This window comes from Manis javanica, chromosome 15, assembly GCF_040802235.1.
Source record: "Manis javanica isolate MJ-LG chromosome 15, MJ_LKY, whole genome shotgun sequence".
Lineage (NCBI taxonomy): Eukaryota > Metazoa > Chordata > Mammalia > Pholidota > Manidae > Manis > Manis javanica.
This window is the reverse complement of record NC_133170.1, coordinates 14,148,662-14,173,754: the sequence shown is the minus strand read 5'-3', so window position 1 is coordinate 14,173,754 and position 25,093 is coordinate 14,148,662. Positions and strand designations below refer to the sequence as shown.

The following is a 25,093-nucleotide window of genomic DNA, read 5'->3' as shown; positions in this document are numbered from 1 at the left end:
TCCTTCTTTTTATGTAGGTGCTTATTGCTGTGAAATTATTAATACTGCTTTTGATGTGTTCCATAAGTTTTGGTATGTTGTATTTTCATTTTTGTCTGTTTTGAGTATTTTCCAATTTCCTTTTTGAGTTCTAATTTGACCCATTGTTATTCAAGAGTGTGTTGCTTAATTTTCATATTCTGTTATTGATTTCTAGTTTCATTCTGTTGGGGGCAGAAAAGATACTTGGTCTGGTCTGATTTCAGTCTTATTAAATTTGTTAAGATTTATTTTGTGACCTAACATGATAAATCTCAGAGAAAGATATGTGTACAGTTAAGAAGAATGTATATTTTGCTGTTGTTGGGTGGTATGTGCTGTATGTATCTTTTAGGATCATTTGGTCTATAGTGTTGTTCCAGCTCTCCATTTCATTATTGATCTTCTGTCTTGTTATGTGTCTTACTTGAAAAGAGGTTTTAAAGACCATTATTATTATTGTATTGCTAGTCTATTTCTTCCTTCTGTTGTGTCAGTGTTTGCTTTGTATATGTATGCACTCTGATATCATATGTATATATCTTCCTGGTCAATTAACCCTTTTATCATTCTATAGTGGTTTGAGGTATTTTTTTGCCTCTTTTGACATATTTTTTAAAGTTTGTTTTGTTTTTATTTAAATGCAACCACTCTTACTATCTTTTGCTTACCGATTTCATGGAATATCATTACATGAACACCAAGTCCGTGGATGGATTTCTACTTTTGCTAAGAATAACAGTGCAGTGAATGGGATGTATAAGGAAAAAGAAGGTGGAAAATGTGAGATATAGAATCCACATATGAAATAAAACCAAGTAAAGAGAGGGAAAAATATATCAAAAGCCTAGTTTTTCTGAAATGCTTCAGTAAATTATATTCCAGTCTCGTTTGGAAATAGTATATTAAACCTGTAATACATTCAATTCCAAATTAAAACATACGGAAGTTGAGAGCTAATAAGATGATATTCACAAAACACACTAACTAGAAATTCTAAGCAATTGTACAGTTTGCAGATGAGAAAAAAAATCATTTTATTTCAGTAAAGCAAATAGCATAATAATTTTAGAATATAAATATTCTGAAATTAAGACTGTATAACTTGTCCCTGAAAGGCGGGAAAAATGTTAGAGGCATTTTTCAAGAGGAAGTTGAATGCAAAGAGAGATTAAAAACAATTTGTAATATTCAGCCAAAGTAATTTTGTACACCAGTAAAACAAGCTAAAAGAATGACTTATCACTAAATTGACATGAAAAATAAACAGGTTTTTAAAAGTAAGAACTTTAAGAATAATAATGTGAAAACAATTATTGTACACTAAAAATACAGATTTTATTAAATTTCAACAAACATATAATACATGTATACACTCATCCTATGTTCCAAATTGGCTGACTTACCATTCCTAAGAATAATAACTGAAGTCATAGCTATTAATGTGCTGGCTTCATCAGAAAGAAAAAATTTTGCAAACAATTAAGTTACTCTAATTTTATATCCATGTTATTAGATGTTTCAAATAGAAAATCAGTTAAGTGATAATGATTTTACTTTGTTTTTAATTCAGTTCATAGAATCAAAACAAAGCCTTTGGAAGTTTATCCTTCAAAGGTGAAACTTTTGATATTTTTGAAAATATGATGTATAACTTAAAAATTCAACATCAGTAATAAATATATTTACTTGTGGTGCTCATACAAATACAAATTTTACTGGACCATGAGTGCTGTAGTAGAAACCAAGTTATTAAAAAAACCAATGAAACAAAATGTCCTTAGAATTGATTATAATACACATATAATATTTAGTTGTGTCCAATCTGGGTTATTTTACCAACTGAATGATATTAGCATTATCAACATTTACATATATCTATGTGAATAATTAAAATATAAAATTTGGGAGGAAACTGCTCTTGATTATACAAACAAGTGTCCTTCAATGATATTGAACATACTTAAAAATTGATATATTAATATAGTAGTTATATAACTATAATTAAAGTACATGTTAATAAATATTAATACATATTCTGTAATATATGGCATTAAAATATTTTCTATAAATTATCATTGTATTTTCCACAAAAGCTGAAATTCTTCAAAGTGTGTAATGAATAGATGAATAGTCAGAATCTTCCATTTTTAACATTTTAGGATATTTCAATCATTGAAAACAAAATTTGCAAACAGAATGAAAGGAAGAAAGCTAAACAAATTAATTGATTAGAGATCATATAATGTATGAAATTGATTTTGAAATTCTAGAATTATGCATTAGAATATCTTGACATATGGAAAATTTATTTTAATACAGGTACTATATGAATTGCATAAACTTATGTTCTGTACATGAACAAAAAATAATTGAAAATACCTATGGTTTTCCAGCCACAAAAGTTGGTTATGTTAAAAAAAATTAATAAATGTAACATATGAGGTTTTTCTTATGTAAGTATTTATTTTAAATGTTACTCTGAGGAGAGAAAAAAATGATGATATCTGTGACATTCAGAATGAAAAATGCACATAGGTCAATATAATTTTTTAATGGAAGTATAGTTGATATACCATATATAGGTCAGTATTTTTTTTAATTTTGAGAATGTTTTCATTCAGCACAATTTGATGTTGGCTTATCAAGAGAATATTTTCTATATTAAATATATGATCTACAGAGAAAAATCAATTGAATATTTCAACAATTTCAAATTTAGTAATCATAAAATGCAATTTTGAAGAAGACTTCAGATAATTTTTTTAGTAAACCAAAGTGTTTAAGAACAAATGAAAATGTCCTTCAGAAAAATAAAAGTGACATGAAATAGGACAGATACTCATAAGAATCTGAATAAAGTACATGGATATACAGGAATACATATTGGTGTACATAAAAATCTACCAAGGTAATCCACTGTGTACTATTTTTCATACTGAAGCAAGCAAGGAAAAGACATATTTTAATGTTTTCTTTAATTTACTTGGATATATAGTTTTTATTTGAAAAATTAGAATCTTTATAACCAATTCATTGATCAGTAAAATTTCAAAAATGTTCTAAGCTTAAAATTATTTTCTATCACCCATTTTGCTCTAAAAAGTATTCTGGATTATATGATAAGTTATATATTTACCCTAGGTACAAGAGATATACAAAACAAATTCCTACTAGGGGAAATAAAACTTTACCAAAGAGGTACATTGAGTTGGGTATGAAAAAGTTGAACTTAAAGAAACAGAGGGTAGAATGGTTGCTGCCAGGGGCAAGGAGTGGGGAAGTAGAGAGATGCTGGTCAAAGGGTACAAACTTTCAGTTATAAGATGAACAGGTTTTGGGAATCTAATGTTCAGCATGATGACTATAGTTAACAATACTATATTATATATTTGAACATTCCAAGGAGAGTAGGTCTTAAATGTTCTCACTACAAAAAAAATAAAAGAGCATGAGGTGGTGCTCCTGTCTCTGAGGTCACCCGCACTTTCTAAGCGCATAACCTTTTAACTTTAAACTCCCTCTTTTCAACCTTTTAGGTGCTGCACTCCTCTCTCTGAGGTCGCCTGCACTTTCTCTCTAAGTAACTTTAAATAAAGCTTTTACTTTGCTTCAAAATAAAAAAAAAGCATGAGGTGATGGATGTGTTAATGAACTTTATTGTGGTAATTAGTTCATAATACATGCATATATCAAATCATTATGTAGGACATTTTAAATTTATATAATTTTATTTGTCAGTTATACCTGGAAATAAATAAAACTTTATTCTGGATTCCCATTGCTGCAAATGGGAAAGCAGGCAGATAATTACAAATAACCAAGAAAGAGGTAACCAGGGTCTGATTTAGGAAAGTAAGGAGATGAAGAAAAGGTGGATTAGTGTATTAGAGCTATGAACCATTTTCCTCTTTTTGGTATGAACTACTTGTGTTCAGATTCCAGCTCTGTTACACTTTTAGCTTTATTCCCACAGTTAAATAACTTTGCATCTATAAACATTTTTATTTGTAAAACCAAGAGAATAATATAAGCCATGCAAGGATTTTGTAAGCACTAGAAATAATATTTATACATTATGTGGAATACTTCCTAGCAAATATTAAGTTCTACAGGGCAACATGATTTAGATTCATGTTCTTCCTGTTTTAACTGGAAAGAGAAATATAAGCAGAAAGAGAAATATAAGCAGAAAGAGAAATATAAGAGAAAGTGGAAGGGGAGGGTATTGTTTTCTATGGGATGTCTGATGCAATCCTTCTTTATCTATTACCGAACATTTTTTCAAAAGCTATGATTGCCGGGGCTCTCTTGTCCCCTCCAGGCGTGAGCCAGGAGCTCTGTCCTCTCGCTTTCTCTCTAAATAAAGCCTCTGCTTTGCTCTCCTAAAAAAAAAAAAAAAAAAAAAAAAAAAGCTATGATTGCCTATTAGTGGTTTCTGTGAGAAAATTCTTTAGGAAAATTTGGAGAAGTGCTAAAATCTATGTCACTGGAAGCATAATTATAAAGAGAGCATACACACATTATTTCTCCAGAAGATGTGGTATAAGCTAACATCTTTATTATGGATATTTATTTCAGATAATGCATTTTTTCTTCATTTTTATAGCTTTATTTTTTGTGAACTTTCATTGATCCATTCATTGTAAGATTATTTTCCTTTATTCACACACTACAGATTAGTTATTTTCCTGTCTGGTAACACCAATATTTGTGTCATCTAGGGTTGGCCTTGGTTGATTGTTACTTTTCTTGAGAATTGGTCGCATTTTCCTAGTTTTTCACACGTTGCTAACTTGAGACATCGTTACACTCACCCAAAGAGTGTTGATTTTTCATTCGTTTGTTTGTTTTACAAGGCAGTTAGCTTTGGCCTGAAACTGCAACCTCTGTTAGCAAGTAGCTCAAATATCAGGTCAGTTTTTTTATCCTCAGTTCAGGTACCTTGAATTGCCCAGGGTATGCGTAGTTCAGAGGTCAAAGATTTGGACAGTTTATATATAGAATTTGGGGCATCCCCTTCTCTGGATCTCTCCTTTATGAGATTCTTTCCTTTTAGGTGGTTGTAGTTAAGCTCAACTCCTCTTTCTCAATCTTCAGGCCAAAAGGACTAAAAAAGTTTTAGCTTTTTGAATGGTGTGAGCTGTAGCCTCACCTCAAAGACATAAGAATGAGAAACTAACGATTAGACATATCCTTCTGGTAAGTTCTACTCCCCACCAGAATCTGACTGCTTTTATTTACTCTCTCATGACTTCCGGTGTTTTTAGTTTTTCCCCCTCAGACTTTGTAACTATTATTTCCTGGAGGACCAGTCCAATGGGAATTTAGCTCCATTACAAGTGGAAATGGCTACACATATTTAAAAATCACCCTGGCTTTAGTGTGAAAAGGTAACAATGAGGAAAGAGATTTGTGTTAGAAATAGTGGGAATCTGGGTGAAGAGTGATGGTCATTTGAGGTGGAATTATAAAGTGATGTATGTTGAACAGAGGGAGATTTATAAAGTTAAACTTAGCTTTAGGGGACTAAATGGATGTGGTATATGAGACAGTAGATTGTAGCCTGGGCAGCAGGTGGAAGGTGGTGACACAGGCAAAGGTGAGAGGGAAGGAAGACCGTCGTGAGATCTGGCTATCACAATGAAACACCAAAATGGAGCTCGAAGGGAGGCATTTTGGAAAAGCATCTAAAGCTCAGCAAGAGTAATCTTGGTTCAAGGTATAGACTGGGAAAAAAATTGGAATGGCCAGAATGGCATAAGCCTGCTAGGAATACTGGGGAGGAATGACACAAAAAAATAGGATTTGATTCATGCAAATGTAGACAACTCTTGTTTTTCCTGGAAAGGACAAGAGAGATAGTTATGACAAAGGGTAAAGTAGGGCAAGAGGTGGGTTTTTTTCATTGGAATAAACTTGAAAATGGGTTCAATGTATAGCTATCTCCTCCTGAATCTCAAAACTACCTCCACAAAACTCTCTCTTGAGCACCAAACCTGCTCTGTCTACTTGTTACGGTTATTTTTAGACATCTCCAATATGACTCGTGAAAACATAATTTCATTGTCTTTAATCCCCAGACTTCTCTTTTTCTCATCTCAAGTAATAGTTTTGCTACATACAGTTATCCAAACTAGAAACCTAGAAAACAAATTCAGGATACTCATTTCCCATTATTCCTGCATCTTATTGATCCTCCTATTAAACTTCTCCCAAGTGTGCCTGTAACCTTTTCTTTTCCTCTTTCCAAATCTATGCATCTTGTTTTTTTCTGAAATCAGCTTTCTAACATATTTCTTTGTCATAATCCATCTTCTTCATGGCTACTAGAACTAGCCCTCTAAAATTTTATCTCCTTACATCACATTTAATAATGCAGGTTGATCTCTCTCACTGTTCAGCATATCTGTGTCCTTACGTTCCATGTACACGGATAACCTTTTTGATTTTTAAATGGTCTGTGTTCTTTCACTACTCACAGACTTTTCATGTGCTTCCTATTGTTTTAAATGTTTTTTCCTTCTTTGACTTTTAAGTTTCTATTATCCCATAAAGACTTAGTTCAAATGTCATCATACATACAGAAACTTTAACTTTATAAATGGGCTAATCAGTCTGTACCCATAAATGTACAGCAATGACAGCACTCATTGCATTATTATATTATAATATATACATATATGTTTAGTTTTTATTGGCCTAGGAAATTGTTAGTTCCTTTAGAGCATTTATGATGTCTTTTTTGTGTTTAGTGTCCTGCTTACTCTGTACTCCTCTCAATTTCAAGGTTTAGCAGAGTCATTGCTATGTGGTAGTTTCTCAATAAATGTTTGCTGAGCAAATGAATTGCAGGTCAGATGAGTGAACTGAGTTAACCATGGCCATACCCGTGGCAAGGTGGACACTTGAAACTATCTTCCGACTTTAGTCCCAGAACTCCGGGCAAATAAACAAAGGACTGACCTGCCACAATTGCAGGTAAATAGAGACTTTACCTTTTATCTCAATGCCAGTTTTCTCTTCTGCTGGTGCTGCTTTAAAACCTTCTTGCTGATTGTGAACATTTATATCTCTGTTTCAAAACCTTTCAGTCTTACATTCTTTATCTTCATGGCATTGGTATTTGAATGAAGTTTGCTGAAGATTTTAGCTCTGCCCATCTCACACGGTTACAGTTAGATTAAAAGAAAGCATATTTATAAATCTTTCTATACTATTTCACTTCACATCTTTCTAAAATCCCAGATCACTGGAGAGAACCTACTGTGGCCATTGTATTTTTATCTATTACCTTTTTCTTCTTTATAAAACCAATTTAGGATTATATTGTGAGAATCTGACTTTTTGAGTCTGTCTTCTGTCTTGAGCTAATCTTCCTTTTAAAATTGGAGACATGAACTCTAGAAAACCTTTTTCTGAACTTTTAGAAAGCGCCTCTTATATGGGATGGGGTATATGGTTATATTACTATCTGCTTTAATGAGATGTCTTGTTACTTTATGAAACTTTCTCTGCTTTGATTTCACCAATTAGAACTTTGATGGTCAGTATTTAGGTAAGAGTTTGTCTCTGTATTTCTTCAATGCAATAATCACTAAATGTTGTCATCAGTGTGCACATTGCTGATTCTACAGCACCTATAACAGTGCATGGCATAAAAATATGTTTGGCTAAATGATTGTAAGTCCTGTTTTTATGTGAATGAATTTACAGCCAACAGTTGGGTGATCGTAGCTCACAGTGATAATAAAAGCAGACATTTACTAATGCTTACTATAGGCTAGCACTGTGCCAATAATTATGTATATTTATTATTTCAATTAATCCTCATAACAACTTTACTATAATTATTTCTACCTAAAAACTGAGGAAACTGAGAAAGGAGAGGTTTCACTGCATGTTGGCTCTGTACCAGCTTTCTAATTGCAATTGGGAGAATAATAATTTATTCAACAATCAAAAAGCATTTATTATTTACTCATTATGTGTCAAGCATCTGTGTTTGAGAGGCTAATATTTTTTTCTATTTGTTCATTAAAGAAGGAAAAACAAAATTTGAAGCCTTCTAGAATAATAAGGCAGAAACCAGTCCTGCTTCCTCCAATTTTAATAAATGATACAAAAGATACTTTTTTTGGGTTCCTGGGCCCAATTCCAGTGTGTGAGGGGGTCCCACCCATGACACCAAGCAATTCTAGAACACCAGCAAGGTGTCTGAGAATTCAATTTAATTCTGTCACTATCTACCTGGAAACAGCCCCAGACTCCCCAGGCTAAGGGCTCCAGCCCACAAAGCTGCCCTCACCTGCTACTCTAACACCATTCACAAGCCTGAGGCTATTACCTGTGCTTTTGACAGGCTGCAGATTAGAGGTTCCAATGACCTCCCTCTTAGGTTTGATTAATTTGCCAGAGTGGCTCACAGAACTCAGGAAAACATATATGTTTGCCAGTTTAATAAAGGGTGCAATTTAATAGCCACATGAAGAGATATATAAGGCAAGGCCCCAAATCAAGGAGCTTCTGTCCTAGAGCGTGGGGCCTGGCTCAGTGCCACGCTTCGAAGCTCTCTAGGATGTGGAAGCATAATGCAGAAAGGGAGAGAATACTCTTCTCATGGGCTTTTGTGAGGGCTTCAATGCATAGTCATGATGCACTAAGCCATTGGCCACTGGCTGATTCAACTTCCTGCCCCTGTGCTCCCCCCCCAACCAGAGGTTAGGGACTGAGAGTCTGAAAGTTCCCACCCTCTGTTCACCTAGGTGATTCCCCTGCAAGCAGTCCCTGCCCTTGGGTGGGGTCCAAAAGTCTCCTCACTAACATAACAGTACACCCATTTCACCTTTACAGTTCTGAAGCATTTTCAGGAACTGTGCATGAAGACCAAATATACATGAGAAATATGTATTTGGTCATCTGAATGACCAAATATATATTACTTATAAGTTATTACATCACAGGCATTAAACACAACTTATAACTCTGCTAGGAAACAAAAAGAGATACATTCTATAAATCAGAAACTATAAGGAGATGTAACTTGTTCCCTTACATTTATTATGGCTTCCTGTTTCTCTACATGTCTTGTATTTTTGTTGGAATTTTCCATTTCGGGAATCAGCCAACTCTCTCAGACTTTGTAGTCTGATTCTGTACAAAAATGACTTTCACTAGAGCTTCTGGAGACCTCTCAAAGCTGTTTCCAGTTGTATGTCCTCTCGGTTATTTGAAGAGGTTTGTTAGTTTCTACTGGTGTCTGAGATACTGTCGCCTCTGTGGTGTGTAGTAAGTCACAATACTGGCACGCCACCTGGTGTCTTTCTGGGGTACAGAAGACTCTGGTGCGTGGTTTATTGTCTTTGTTCTGAGACCCTCCAACTGGCAAACCTCTCAGATCAATACTTGGAAACAGTCAGTACTTAGATACACTGGTCCCTCAGGCGGCCCCCTACAAGTTACAATGTTGGACAGAAATTCTACTCCTTTCCTCCTCCCGGGAGAAGATGGGAGGCTGGGGGTTCATTACAGTTGCACCAACCATGTTTGGTGGGGGAAAGCCTCTGGCAGGAGAGTGGAAACTGTCGCAAATTTTCCTTCTGGGCCTAAATATAGTTGGCTTCACACTTAGTTGGCTTAAGACGCAGGAATGTTTCAGCTTGTTTTTGGACTTGTCGCAGAAGCATTTGTTCAGTTTGTTGTTAAATCCCTGCCTCCATGGAAGAAGGAGGGGTCGAGGGATTCCTAGTCTGTCCTCTTCCTGACATGGTGCCCACCCACATTTCTTCATTTCTGGTGCCAGTAACATGATATTTCGAAATGACTAGAACCTGAGAAATTTTCATTTCCCTTCAATGATGTAAAGACTGCATGGGATTCTACAAGATGTCAAGATTGACCCTCTTTGGAGAAAAGATGTATAATTTTTCTCTAACTCTGCTGGACAAATTTAATATTTTCCTCCTATGAGTCTTGTTCTACCCTTCATCAGTTTTGTAAAACTGGTTTGATACCTTTATGTTTTATTCTTAGGTGACTTCCTATATCTTACATAAGAATTCCTAATTATCTCTACTAAGTTGTGTCATGTTACAAGTTTTCTCAAGTCCTTTCAACTTCTTTGAAAGTTTCCTATAGAGGAAGGAAAGTACACACATCTTGCAAGCCACGGAAGAGCTATATTGAGCCTTTTATCTGCTTCCTGCATGCATGGCCCTTGTGTAGGTTCTGGGTAGATAGAAGTTCAACAAATATTTTTTTGAGCATCATTGTGGCAGTCACTGTTCTACGTACAGGGCAGTGAGCAAAACAGACAAAAACAAACCAAAACAGGATCGGGGAGCCAAGATGGCGGCGTGAGTAGAGCAGTGGAAATCTCCTCCCAAAAACACATAGAGCTATGAAAATATAACAAAGAAAAATCTTCCTAAAATAGAGACCACAGGACACAGGACAACATCCAGACCACATCCACACCTGCAAGAACCCAGCGCCTTGTGAAGGGGGTAAGATACAAGCCCCAGCCCGGTGGGACCCGAGCGCCCCTCCCCCCGGCTCCCGGCGGGTGGAGAGAAACCGGAGCAGTTTTTTTTTTTTGGCGAGCGCTTTTTGGAAGCCTTAGAGGGACGGGCCCCCGTTGCTGGGGAGGCAGGGTGGCGGGACCGGTGAGGAGGTGCCTGGGAACAGCGCCGGAGGACAAAGAATATCCCGCGTTTCTCCCTGCGAGACCTGGGGGCGGGTGCCTGAGACCGGTGCCTGAGGACGGAGGAGGTCGCGCGTTTTTCCCCTTTTTTTTTTTCTCTTTTTGGCAAGCGCTTTTTGGAAGCCTTGAAGGGACAGGGACCCCAGTGCTAGGGAGGCACGGTGGCGGGTCTGGTGAGCGGGTGGCTGGGACCGGCGCCTGAGGACAAAGAATATCCCCCGTTTTTCCCTGCGGGACCGGTGGGCGGGTGCCTGAGACCGGCACTTGAGGACAGAGGAAATCGCGCGTTTTTCCCCTTTTTTTTTTCTCTTTTCTGCGAGTGCTTTTTGGAAGCCTAAAAGGGACAGGGACCCCGGTGCTAGGGAGGCAGGGCGGCGGGACTGGTGAGCGGGTGCCTGGGACCGGCACCTGAGGACAAAGAATATCCCGCATTTTTCCCTGTGGGACCGGTGGGTGGGTGCCTGAGACCAGCACCTGAGGACGGAAGAAATCGCGCGTTTTTCCCCTTTTTTTTCTCTCTTTTTGCCAAGTGCTTTTTGGAAGCCTTGAAGGGACAGGGACCCCGGTGCTAGGGAGGCAGGGCGGCAGGACTGGTGAGCGGGTGCGTGGGACCAGTGCCTGAGGACAAAGAATATTGAGCGTTCCTTCCCTGCGGGACCGGTGGGTGGGTGCTTTTTGGAAGCCTTGAAAGGACAGGGACCCTGGTGCTAGGGAGACAGGGCAGCAGGACCAGTGCGCGGGTGCCTGGGACCGGCACCTGAGGAAAAAAAAAAAAAATCGCGTGTTTTTTCTTTTTTTTTTCCTTTCTGTTCCCTCTCTCATTGTTGCTGTTGTTGTTTTGGTTTGGAGAGTGCTTTTTGGAAATCTTAAAGGGGCAGGACAGGTCACTTAGACCAGAAGCAGGGAATCTGGGGATCTCTGGGCACTCTAACCCCCTGGGCAGCAGGGAGCACAGAGGCCCCTTACGGAGATAAATAGTCTCCTGGCTGCTCCCCCTCTAACGGGGCTCCACCATTTTGGAGGAACAGCCCCAGCCAGGCCAAGCCCACAGCAACAGTGGAGATAAACCCCAAAGCAACTGGGCAGGAAGCAGAAGCCCTGTCTGCGCACAGCTGCCCAGCACAAGCCACTAGAGGTCGCTATTCTCCCAGGAAAAGGCTACAAACCAACAAGAAGGGAAGCTCTTCCAGCGGTCACTTGTACCAGCTCTGCAGACTATCTCTATCACCATGAAAAGGCAAAACTACAGGCAGACAAAGATCACAGAGACAACACCTGAGAAGGAGACAGACCTAACTAGTCCTCCTGAAAAAGAATTCAAAATAAAAATCATGAACATGCTGACAGAGATGCAGAAAAAAATGCAAGAGCAATGGGATGAGATGCAGAGAAAAATGAAAGAGCAGTGGGATGAGATGCAGAGAAAAATGCAAGAGCAGTGGGATGAAGTCCGGAAGGAGATCACAGATGTCAGGAAAGAGATCACAGAAGTGAAACAATCCCTGGAAGGATTTATAAGCAGAATGGATAAGATGCAAGAGGCCATTGAAGGAATAGAAGCCAGAGAACAGGAACGTATAGAAGCTGACATAGAGAGAGATAAAAGGATCTCCAGGAATGAAACAACACTAAGAGAAATATGTGACCAATACAAAAGGAAAAACATTCGTATTATAGGGATACCAGAAGAGGAAGAAAGAGGAAAAGGGATAGAAAGGGTCTTTGAAGAAATAATTGCTGAAAACTTCCCCAAACTGGGGGAGGAAATAATCGAACAGACCATGGAATTATACAGAACCCCCAACAGAAAGGATCCAAGGAGGACAACACCAAGACACATAATAATTAAAATGGCAAGGATCAAGGACAAGGAAAGAGTTTTAAAGGCAGCTAGAGAGAAAAAGGTCACCTATAAAGGAAAACCAATCAGGCTAACATCAGACTTCTCAACAGAAACCCTACAGGCCAGAAGAGAATGGCATGATATACTTAATGCAATGAAACAGAAGGGCCTTGAACCAAGGATACTGTATCCAGCACGACTATCATTTAAATATGATGGTGGGATCAAACAATTCCCAGACAAGCAAAAGCTGAGGGAATTTGCTTCCCACAAACCACCTCTACAGGGCATCCTACAGGGACTGCTCTAGATGGGAGAACCCCTAAAAAGAGCACAGAACAAAACACACAACATATGAAGAAGGGAGGAGGAGGAATAAGAAGGGAGAGAAGAAAAGACTCTCCAGACAGTGTATATAACAGCTCAATAAGCGAGCTAAGTTAGGCAGTAAGATACTAAAGAAGCTAACCTTGAACCTTTGGTAACCACGAATCTAAAGCCTGCAATGGCAATAAGTACATATCTTTCAATAGTCACCCTAAATGTAAATGGACTTAATGCACCAATCAAAAGACATAGAGTAATAGAATGGATAAAAAAGCAAGACCCATCTATATGCTGCTTACAAGAAACTCACCTTAAACCCAAAGATAAGCATAGACTAAAAGTCAAGGGATGGAAAAACATATTTCAGGCAAACAACAGTGAGAAGAAAGCAGGGGTTGCAGTACTAATATCAGACAAAATAGACTTCAAAACAAAGAAAGTAACAAGAGATAAAGAAGGCCACTACATAATGATAAAGGGCTTAGTCCAACAAGAGGATATAACCATTCTAAATATATATGCACCCAATACAGGAGCACCAGCATATGTGAAGCAAATACTAACAGAACTAAAGAGGGAAATAGACTGCAATGCATTCATTGTAGGAGACTTCAACACACCACTCACCCCAAAGGATAGATCCACCGGGCAGAAAATAAGTAAAGACACACAGGCACTGAACAACACACTAGAACAGATGGACCTAATAGACATCTATAGAACTTTACATCCAAAAGCAACAGGATATACATTCTTCTCAAGTGCACATGGAACATTCTCTAGAATAGACCACATACTAGCTCACAAAAAGAGCCTCAGTAAATTCCACAATATTGAAATTCTACCAACCAATTTTTCAGACCACAAAGGTATGAAAGTAGAAATAAATTCTACAAAGAAAACAAAAAGGCTCACAAACACATGGAGGCTTAACAACATGCTACTAAATAATCAATGGATCAATGAACAAATCAAAATAGAGATCAAGGAATATATAGAAACAAATGACAACAACAACACTAAGCCCCAACTTCTGTGGGATGCAGCGAAAGCAGTCTTAAGAGGAAAGTATATAGCAATCCAGGCACACTTGAAGAAGGAAGAACAATCCCAAATGAATAGTCTAACATCACAATTATTAAAACTGGAAAAAGAAGAACAAATGAGGCCTAAAGTCAGCAGAAGGAGGGACATAATAAAGATCAGAGAAGAAATAAACAAAATTGAGAAGAATAAAACAATAGCAAAAATCAACGAAACCAAGAGCTGGTTCTTTGAGAAAATAAACAAAATAGATAAGCCTCTAGCCCAACTTATTAAGAGAAAAAGAGAGTCAACACAAATCAACATAATCAGAAATGAGAATGGAAAAATCACGACAGACTCCACAGAAATACAAAGAATTATTAAAGACTACTATGAAAACCTATATGCCAACAAGCTGGAAAACCTAGAAGAAATGGACAACTTCCTAGAAAAATACAACCTCCCAAGACTGACCAAGGAAGAAACACAAAAGTTAAACAAACCAATTACAAGCAAAGAAATTGAAACAGTAATCAAAAAACTACCCAAGAACAAAACCCCGGGGCCGGACGGATTTACCTCGGAATTTTATCAGACACACAGAGAAGACATAATACCCATTCTCCTTAAAGTGTTCCACAAAATAGAAGAAGAGGGAATACTCCCAAACTCATTCTATGAAGCCAACATCACCCTAATACCAAAACCAGGCAAAGACCCCACCAAAAAAGAAAATTACAGACCAATATCCCTGATGAACGTAGATGCAAAAATACTCAATAAAATATTAGCAAACAGAATTCAACAGTATATCAAAAGGATCATACACCATGACCAAGTGGGGTTCATCCCAGGGATGCAAGGATGGTACAACATTCGAAAATCCATCAACATCATCCACCACATCAACAAAAAGAAAGACAAAAACCACATGATCATCTCCATAGATGCTGAAAAAGCATTTGACAAAATTCAACATCCATTCATGATAAAAACTCTCAGCAAAATGGGAATAGAGGGCAAGTACCTCAACATAATAAAGGCCATATATGATAAACCCACAGCCAGCATTATACTGAACAGCGAGAAGCTGAAAGCATTTCCACTGAGATCGGGAACCAGACAGGGATGCCCACTCTCCCCACTGTTATTTAACATAGTACTGGAGGTCCTAGCCACGGCAATCAGACAAAACAAAGAAATACAAGGAATCCAGATTGGTAAAGAAGAAGTTAAACTGTCACTATTTGCAGATGATATGATACTGTACATAAAAAACCCTAAAGACTCCACTCCAAAACTACTAGAACTGATATCGGAATACAGCAAAGTTGCAGGATACAAAATCAACACACAGAAATCTGTAGCTTTCCTATACACTAACAACGAATCAATAGAAAGAGAAATCAGGAAAACAATTCCATTCACCATTGCATCAAAAAGAATAAAATACCTAGGAATAAACCTAACCAAGGAAGTGAAAGACTTATACTCTGAAAACTACAAGTCACTCTTAAGAGAAATTAAAGGGGACACTAATAAATGGAAACTCATCCCATGCTCATGGCTAGGAAGAATTAATATCGTCAAAATGGCCATCCTGCCGAAAGCAATATACAAATTTGATGCAATCCCTCTCAAATTACCAGCAACATTCTTCAATGAATTGGAACAAATAATTCAAAAATTCATATGGAAACACCAAAGACCCCGAATAGCCAAAGCAATCCTGAAAAAGAAGAATAAAGTAGGGGGGATCTCACTCCCCAACTTCAAGCTCTACTACAAAGCCATAGTAATCAAGACAATTTGGTACTGGCACAAGAACAGAGCCACAGACCAGTGGAACAGATTAGAGACCCCAGAAATTAACCCAAACATATATGGTCAATTAATATTTGATAAAGGAGCCATGGACATACAATGGCAAAATGACAGTCTCTTCAACAGATGGTGCTGGCAAAACTGGACAGCTACATGTAGGAGAATGAAACTGGACCATTGTCTAACCCCATATACAAAGGTAAACTCAAAATGGATCAAAGACCTGAATGTAAGTCACGAAACCATTAAACTCTTGGAAAAAAACATAGGCAAAAACCTCTTAGACATAAACATGAGTGATCTCTTCTTGAACATATCTCCCCGGGCAAGGAAAACAACAGCAAAAATGAGCAAGTGGGACTACATTAAGCTGAAAAGCTTCTGTACAGCGAAAGACACCATCAATAGAACAAAAAGGAACCCTACAGTATGGGAGAATATATTTGAAAATGACAGATCTGATAAAGGCTTGACGTCCAGAATATATAAAGAGCTCACACGCCTCAACAAACAAAAAACAAATAACCCAATTAAAAAATGGGCAGAGGAACTGAACAGACAGTTCTCCAAAAAAGAAATACAGATGGCCAAGAGACACATGAAAAGATGCTCCACATCGCTAATTATCAGAGAAATGCAAATTAAAACTACAATGAGGTATCACCTCACACCAGTAAGGATAGCTGCCATCCAAAAGACAAACAACAACAAATGTTGGCGAGGCTGTGGAGAAAGGGGAACCCTCCTACACTGCTGGTGGGAATGTAAATTAGTTCAACCATTGTGGAAAGCAGTATGGAGGTGCATCAAAATGCTCAAAACAGACCTACCATTTGACCCAGGAATTCCACTCCTAGGAATTTACCCTAAGAACGCAGCAATCAAGTTTGAGAAAGACAGATGCACTCCTATGTTTATCGCAGCACTATTTACAATAGCCAAGAATTGGAAGCAACCTAAATGTCCATCTGTAGATGAATGGATAAAGAAGATGTGGTACATATACACAATGGAATACTACTCAGCCATAAGAAGTGGAAAAATCCAACCATTTGCAGCAACATGGATGGAGCTGGAGAGTATTATGCTCAGTGAAATAAGCCAAGCGGAGAAAGAGAAATACCAAATGATTTCACTCATCTGAGGAGTATAGGAACAAAGGAAAAACTGAAGGAACAAAACAGCAGCAGAATTACAGAACCCAAAAATGGACTAACAGGTACCAAAGGGAAAGGAACTGGGGAGGATGGGTGGGCAGGGAGGGATAAGGGGGGGGAAGAAGAAGGGGGGTATTAAGATTAGCATGCATGGGGGGGAGGGAGAAAGGGGAGGGTGGGCTGCACAACACAGAGAGGACAAGTAGTGACTCTACAACATTTTGCTAAGCTGATGGACAGTAACCGTAATGTGGTTGTTAGGGGGGACCTGATATAGGGGAGAGCATAGTAAACATAGTATTCTTCAGGTAAGTGTAGATTAAAAATTTAAAAAAAAAAAAAAGAAAGAAAGAAAGAAAAGGGGGATTACTCCTTAACAGGATAAAACTATTGGTAAATCAAAGATCAACGCATGCTTTAAATATCCTTAATGTTGATCACTTAAAGGGTGTCAGATGATCAGCTATGGAGGTACTCTTTTCTGATAATATTCCTTTCTCTTAATTAAAAAAAAAAAAAAAAAGCAGTTACTGTGTGCTGACCTCCAATGAGTTCTGCACAGTGGTATAGAGGGCATGTCAAAGTGTGGGCAAAGGGTCTGTTTGTTTCTACGCAGAAGATCAAGGCCTAGCTTGGATACCCAGAAAATGAACTAAGATACGATATGAGGAGGAGCTTCCGGCATCAGCACTCTCTGGAGGACTCGTGCCGGGGGATGATCATCAAAAAGCCTCCACAGGGATCCGGACGATGCTGCGGTTGTGGCTGCATCCAGCCCACCATCTCCTGGACTTGCCATGAGAAGGAGGAGGGAGATGTCTAGGCTGGCATGTGCATACAGTGAGACAACGAATTTGACTGGATCTGTACTGTTGGAACTCAACCAGGAGTTGGGAGGGGTGCAAGTTGTAGCACCCCAAAATCTCATGACTATAGACTATCTATGGTTAAAAGAACATATGGGATGTGAACAGATCCCAGAAATGGGCTGCTTTAATTTGTCTGATGGTTCAAGTACAGTTGGAAAATATCCATCATATCATAGATAAATTTTCACAAATGCCTAGGGTGCCTAAATGGTTTTCTTGGCTTCACTGGAGATGGCTGGTGATTATAGATTTGCTTTGTTTATGTCACCGTATTCCTATTATGTCAATATGTGTGTGCAAATTAGTTAGTAGTTTAAAACCTATACATACTTAAGGTACTATACAAGAAGATATGTCAAAGAAATAATCAATCCTCCCAAGTTTCCTTCATATGCTACATCTATAGCTTTTCTTCTTCCTTCCTAATTACAAACTTTAAATAGAATTCGTGCCTCATATCGAATTTACCGAGTATCATAATTCCTCCAGGTGGTAAAGATACCTCGAGACAAGTGCTGGGCATAGAAGCCACAGGGCATAAATCTGCAAAGAAGTAAAAAGCTAACCTTTGCAAACAATATGGCTTCTCTCTCACTTACCAACTTTACATTTCCCTGTATGGCCCCGGAAGATGACTGGTTAGCCAGAGACGGGTAAGATTCCTCAAGGGAGGAACAACCTAAGACAGGCACAGTCGCAGGGGGGCCATCAGGTGAGAATTTGGGGATCAACAGAGGTGAGGCTCAGAACCTCACCCCCCCTGCTTTGAGAGAAATCTTCTGCATCCGTGGATGTCTTGCTGCCCTTGTCTAGCCTGGATTAATACTTAGTCCATAGGCACACACCTGATCATCTGATCATCTACATTTGCCTTCTTACAGCACTAAACTATGTTTTCTACCTTTATCTTGCATCTACCTACCACTTCAGCATTTTATTAAAAATAAAAATAATAATAATAATAGGAGAAATGTGGGATCAACATATAAATCAAGTACAAAAATCAAATGAATATTCATATTTGACCTGATGGTTTATAGGTAATATTGCATGATCAAAACCGAAAGTTTCTGTGATGACTGCCCTTATACTGTTCACCATGTAAGAATTTATTCACTCTGTAAGAATTCGTTCACCATGTAAGAACTTGTTCGTTATGCTTCAGAAGATTGGAGACTGACGAGAATTAGGCTTGAGATGGATTAATGATTGTACATTGAGCATTGACCCCCCTATACTGAATTTTATTGTTGTTAACAACCATTTGATCAATAAATATGAGAGATGCCCTCTCAAAAAAAAAAAAAAAAAAAAAAAAAAAATCAAACGAATATTCATATTTGACCTGATTGTTTATAGGTCATAATGCGTGATCAAAACCGAAAGTTTCTGTGATGAATGCCCTTGTACTGTTCACCATGTAAGAATTTATTCACTATGTAAGAATTCGTTCACCATGTAAGAACTTGTTTGTTATGCTTCAGAAGATTGGAGACTGACGAGAATTAGACTTGAAATGGATTAATGATTGTACATTGAGCATTGACCCCCCTATACTGAATTTTATTGTTGTTAACAACCATTTGATCAATAAATATGAGAGATGCCCTCTCAAAAAAAAAAAAAAAAAAAAAAAAAAACAAACCAAAACAAAACTCTGCCCTGATGATGATTATACTCGAGGGCAATACACCTAAAGTAAAGAAATTAAATGCAATCTGAGGCAAAAGTGCTGTTCTTCTAACTAGGTTGGTCAGAAAACCCTCACTGGAGAGTAGGGGCACCTGCTCAGGCGTAAGTTCTGAGACTTCCAAAGTTTTGGTAATGTGCTTTTATTTTTAATGAATATTATATTAATATTTGTAATATAGCCTGGCAAATCGAGAGTTGAGATAAATGCAAATCTTTAAAAGGCACTTTTCAGTGTCTTTGGCCTATTTTATGGAAACAGGTATTAAAAATAAAAATTCTAATTTCAGATGAAGAAAATTTCATGACCTGTGTCTTGGGTTTCAGTTTAATCATTGTGTACTCAGGACCCAGAACAGTATCAATAGTTGTCCCCTGAAGCTGTTAAGTCACTGTCCAAGGTTAACTGAAATTGCAGTTTATCAGAGCAACGTTGAGGAAATAAGGGGATCTGTTCATGGCTCTTGATAAATGGTCATATGTGATCAGCAGAAGGGAGTTCATCCCACTATACATCATGTGGGTAATTTAACATAACTGTCTTAAAAAGCTTTCTGCACAGCTCTGAGTTCCAAAGTTGTATTTTTGATGCCACTGAGTTCTATACAGAAGCATCCCTCTTACTTCTTTTCTTGTACATTTTCCATTATGCATACTTATTTTCTTAGATGTGTTAAGCATTTCATATAAATTATTTAACATGTTTTGGGGCAAACAAATTATCTTTGCTTTTTAATGGGTTTTCCTCATACTATATATAATAAAACTTATTAGGAAACTCAAAAAAAAAGAAAAAGCCTCACTGCAAAAGTTACATTGAGCAAAAACTTCAGGGACGTAGGAGTGAGTGAGTGATAGGCATTTGACCATGGGGAAGATTTCCCTGCAGAAAGGAGAGCGAACACCAAGACCCCGGGGGCCCTGTTATAAACCTGGAATGCTCAAGGGACAGCAAGAAGGCGGGTGCCGCTGGAGAGGAATGAAAAAGGACTAGAGTAACAGAAGGCAAAATAAGAAAGGTATTTGTGGGGAAAGGATATCTCCCCAGCAAAGAGGACAGATCATTTAGGGCCTTATGTAGGTCATTGGAAAGACTATGTATTACAGAAAGTGAGATGGGAAAACAGGGTGGAGTGGAATGATATAATTTTCATTTTGAAACAATTTTTCTAGCTACTGTGTTGAGAAAAGACTCAGGAGTGTGCGAACAGAAGCTGAGAAGATCTATTAGGAAGCTAAGGCAATGATCCAGGCTAGACATGCTGGTGGCCACTATGTGAGGTAATAAGGAGGGCCTAAGTCAGCTTGGGCTGCTATGACAGAATGTCGTAGACCAGGTGCTTCAAAAAACAGAAATTCATTTCTTACAGTTCTGCAGGCTGGAAGTCTGAGATCAGGGTACCAGCATGGTTGGGTTCTGGCGAGAAGCCTCCCTCTGGTTTTCAGATGGCTGTTCCCTTGTGTCCTCACGTGGCAGAGGGAGAGAAAGAAGCGGTCTCATATAAGGACATTCATCCTCTTTGGAGGGCTCCACACTCATGACCTAGTTTCCTCCCAAAGGACGCATCTCCAGATATCTTCACACTTGAGATTAGGGCTTCAACAGCTGAATTCGGTGGGGATGCAAATATGAGGTCTATAACAGGTGAATATTTTTATACTACCTCTAAAAAGAATTAACTGATGGATATGAATGTGGGCTGTAAGAAGGATGAATCAATAAATGTTGTTAAAATGAAGTTGAAAATAAAACATCGATAACCACTGGGGTTAAAAGTCGTTTCTTTTTTTTTTTTTAGTACATTGACTATATTGCTTTGTTGTTTCCATTTGCATTTGCATTTCTGTAATAATGGTAAAGTTTTATAAATGAAAGAAGTTCCATTTTTCAGCTGGCTTCCTGGAAATGCTACCTCTGAGAATGTCTAGCTGGTCCCTTCACAGTGAGCTCATGTTATTCACTTGGTAATAAAGAATAGATTATCATCATCGCCATTATCTAGCTTCTTAGAAATCAGTGAATGACATTCATTGAAAAAATAACAGCTTCGACTTTACTGCTCTAGTCATCTGATACTGTCACCAAGTGAGAAAATATGCTTTATGACAGTATAGCAATGATAGCATTAAAATGACCAAGTACCAATTGTTGTAGAATAAAGCTGAGTATGCATGCCCTTTATGATAAAAATACTTTTTTAAGTAAAGAAGAAAATCTATTTCAATTCTGTGCACATGTAAACATCGGCAGCCCTTTGAGTAACCATTTGCCCCCTTCTCTGTGCTTTTTTGTAGATGTTCTTGGCAGCCCTGTCCCTTAGCTTTATTTGTAAGTCCCTAGGTGGAATCGTTATGAAAAGTTCCATCATTCAGATAGAAAGGAGATTTGACATACCATCTTCTGTTGCTGGCTTAATTGATGGAAGCTTTGAAATTGGTAAGTTTTTATTTCTATACTGATTATTCTTTATAACCAGAGATAAAAACTGTTCATCATTAACGCTGAGTTTTCAAGTAGGGGTAAAATTGCCTCTCAGGGGCGAGTTGACAATATCTGAAGACATTTTTTGTTGTCATAAAGGAGGGGAGGGAATCGCTCCAGGGCATCTGGTGCTAGAGGCCAGGGGTGCTTCTAAATAACCTACAACACACAGGACAGCCCCCCCCACAAAAGAATCATCCAGAATGTCACTAGTGCTGGTTGAAAAGCCCTGCTGCACACCGACTCATGCTGCTTGTCAATAAATAATCTGCAGGGAGGGCTCCACATCCCTTTCCTCAAGAAGCCCTAGTGTGGGAAATGGTTGTAGAGAAGGTTCTGATTCTGGTGATCTGAGGAGGGAGGAGCAGCTTTGGGAGCATCTGCGTCGGGCTTTTTTGTGATGCTTAACTGGTTAGAATGAAAATATTTTTAAGGATATTTAATATATTGCTTTTTCATCCTCATTTTAATTTGTATTTCTCCAGTAATATAAATAATTACTGAACATGATTTTCCCTTATTTTATGAATTGGTACCTTATTACCTCTAGCCCTCTTTTCCCTTTTTTTTGTTTTTCACTTTTTAGTGACTTGAAGGGATTCAGTAATTATGTCTGTTGCATAGATTACAAATATTTTCTACAAGTTTGCTGCTTCCCTTTTAACTTTAAAATATATTTAGGTACTTAATATTTAAAAAATAATTCTAAAACATTTTTTGAATCACTGTATAAAGGAAGACCCATCTAAGGTTTTGTTATGAGTTCTGCCTTCTCATGATTCACAGGCTTTTATACCCTACCTAGCACAGCCTAGTATCTAATGTCCGACACTCAGAGGCTATTACACCTCCCAGAGTTTTAATAAAACCATGTAGAATTTTAGTTTTAGACTGTTACTGGTTTTACATTATAATTTGCTATAGGTCTCTTTTTACTGAGGAATTGATTCTTAGTATTTTTGTTAAACTTTATGTCTATTTAGCGGCAATTATTTGGACATGGTTGTAAGTTTTACTGGTTTCCTTGCTTACCACTGTTTCTTGAATCTTATGACTTCTCATCTTTAGCTTGTCTGGAGTATATCTCTAAGTAGTTTTTTTTTTTTCACAGAAATAATTGATCACATAACAATATATTCTGAGCTCTTGCTTGCTGGAGAATGTACTTATTTTGTTATCCAAGCGATAACTTGTCTGAGTAGGGAATTAAAAGTTCAGAATCTTTTCTCCTTAGAACACTTCATACATTTATCTGCTGTCTTATAATACCCAGCATTATATATGAGAGATCATTATAGGTGTCGTCATGCACTGACCGTTACCTCCTCTTTATCCCTGAATTTCAGACATTTTACCCACGTGTATCTAAGACTGTCTCTTGCCCATTACTTCTGCCTGGGAAATGAAGAAATGTTCATCTGAAGGGTGAAGTCTTCCCTTCACTCAGGGAATTTGTTTTCAGTTTTTTTCATCTGTGTGTTCCCGTCTATTTTCTTCTGAAGCGTATACATGATGAATATTCTATTTTCTGACTATTTTCTTTGAAGCTTTTCTTTCTAAAGTTCTACCTTTTTTCCTTTCCTTTCCAACAATCTTCTCTGACACTATCTTCCATCTTATCAAGTCATCATATGTAGGTTTATCTGTGATATTTTAAATTCACAACGATGCCTTATTGTTCTCTTATTATTTTTAGTCTGCTACCTTTTACTTTATGGATGTGACATACCCTTGTGCCTTTAGAAAAACTGACTGCATTTTTTCAAAGTTTCTTCTCCTTAGTTTCCTTATTTAACTGTTTCTTTATGGGTTACTTTACTTGGCTGTTCATTTTGGTGCTTTTATTTCATGCTATTATTTTTCTATCAAATGTTCAGCTATTCTTGGTAGTTGTCTATTTATTCTTATGCCTGTAGCTCCAGGTGGGTCAGACCTGGCTGTGACTCCCTCCACTTGAAATGCTCTTCCTCCCCTTTTTAATCTAAATAGTTATTGCTTGGTATTAAATCTCAAGTGGCCTCTCCTCCAGGAAACTTTTCTGAAACTCCGAATTAATTTAAGATCCCCTTTCTGTGGTCTAATAGCACCGCTGTCCCTCTATTTTGATCATCAATACGCAAGTTCTTTGAGGACAGATACCATGATTTATTCTTTTTTCATATTCCTGGCCCCTAACACCATGGCAGACACTTTGCAGGATTTAAAAAATGCTAAGAGTGAACAAATAAGTACATAAATGAATACCTCTCCCTCAGGTGGGAAAGATTTTCTCCAGTTTTCTCCATTCCAATACAATCCAGTCAACTCCAAATTCTTCAATAAACTTTTCAGTAAATTCTTCAATAAATTCACTGAGATTGCTGAGTACTTCAAGTGTTTTCTTTTGTCTTTAAAGCCTATTATACTTTTATTACAATACAACTTTAGTGTGAATTTCTTCTTCTCAGTTAAATCACATGACATTCGAGGGAAGTACCCATGTCTTAAGCTCTGTTTGTATTCATCCTGGGGCCCACTATGTTGCTGGCCACAAAACTGGACTCAGTCAATGTCTGCTATAATGAATCATATCAAAATAATTTTGGTCTCTTTCTAGGAAATTTATTTGTGATTGTGTTTGTGAGTTACTTTGGATCCAAACTACACAGACCAAAGATCATTGGCCTTGGTTGTCTGATTATGGGAACTGGAAGTATTTTGACCGCTTTACCACATTTCTTCATGGGCTAGTAAGTGTCAAACAGCTCTGTGGCATCAATCATTATTTAATTGTAAACTAATGGTGGAATTCATTTTCCATTTCAATAGTCCCCTTTTGAGAAGAATACCCACTACGCATGTGCAGAAATGAATAATAAACTTACTGTTTTATCTGCCATGGCTTTCATTGACGTTGAAATATGAATAGCACTAAAGGTGTACAGTTTCCTAGGAAATAAATAAGCTCTTTATGATTTTTAGTAACATGTATACTTTGTGTCCTTGCCAATACTATTTTGTCTATACTTAATAAGAGTTCGCCACCCAACTCATTGAAGTGTGGGTTTTCCCAATATCATTTCTATGGAAACTGTTCTTCCTAAGGTCACTATGTAGTTATGATAAGAATCAGATACTAATGACAGGAAATGTAAAATAATGATGACTTAAATAAGG

At 37.6% G+C, this 25,093-nt stretch overlaps 1 protein-coding gene across 2 annotated transcripts in view; it reads left to right on the top strand.

The window, feature by feature from the left end:
• LOC108398364 (solute carrier organic anion transporter family member 1B3-like) overlaps positions 1–25,093 on the top strand; it is a 67,509-nt gene that overhangs the window by 10,743 nt on the left and 31,673 nt on the right. The window contains exons 1-3 of one of the 2 annotated variants that reach the window (XM_017662314.3): positions 6,894–6,999; positions 21,751–21,892; positions 24,534–24,666. In XM_017662314.3, coding sequence (XP_017517803.1) covers positions 21,751–21,892; positions 24,534–24,666 — 275 coding nt within the window. In that variant the 5' untranslated portion in view covers positions 6,894–6,999. Of the gene's footprint in view, positions 1–6,893; positions 7,000–21,750; positions 21,893–24,533; positions 24,667–25,093 lie in introns of those variants that run through there. The other variant, XM_037020341.2, reaches the window with a different exon arrangement.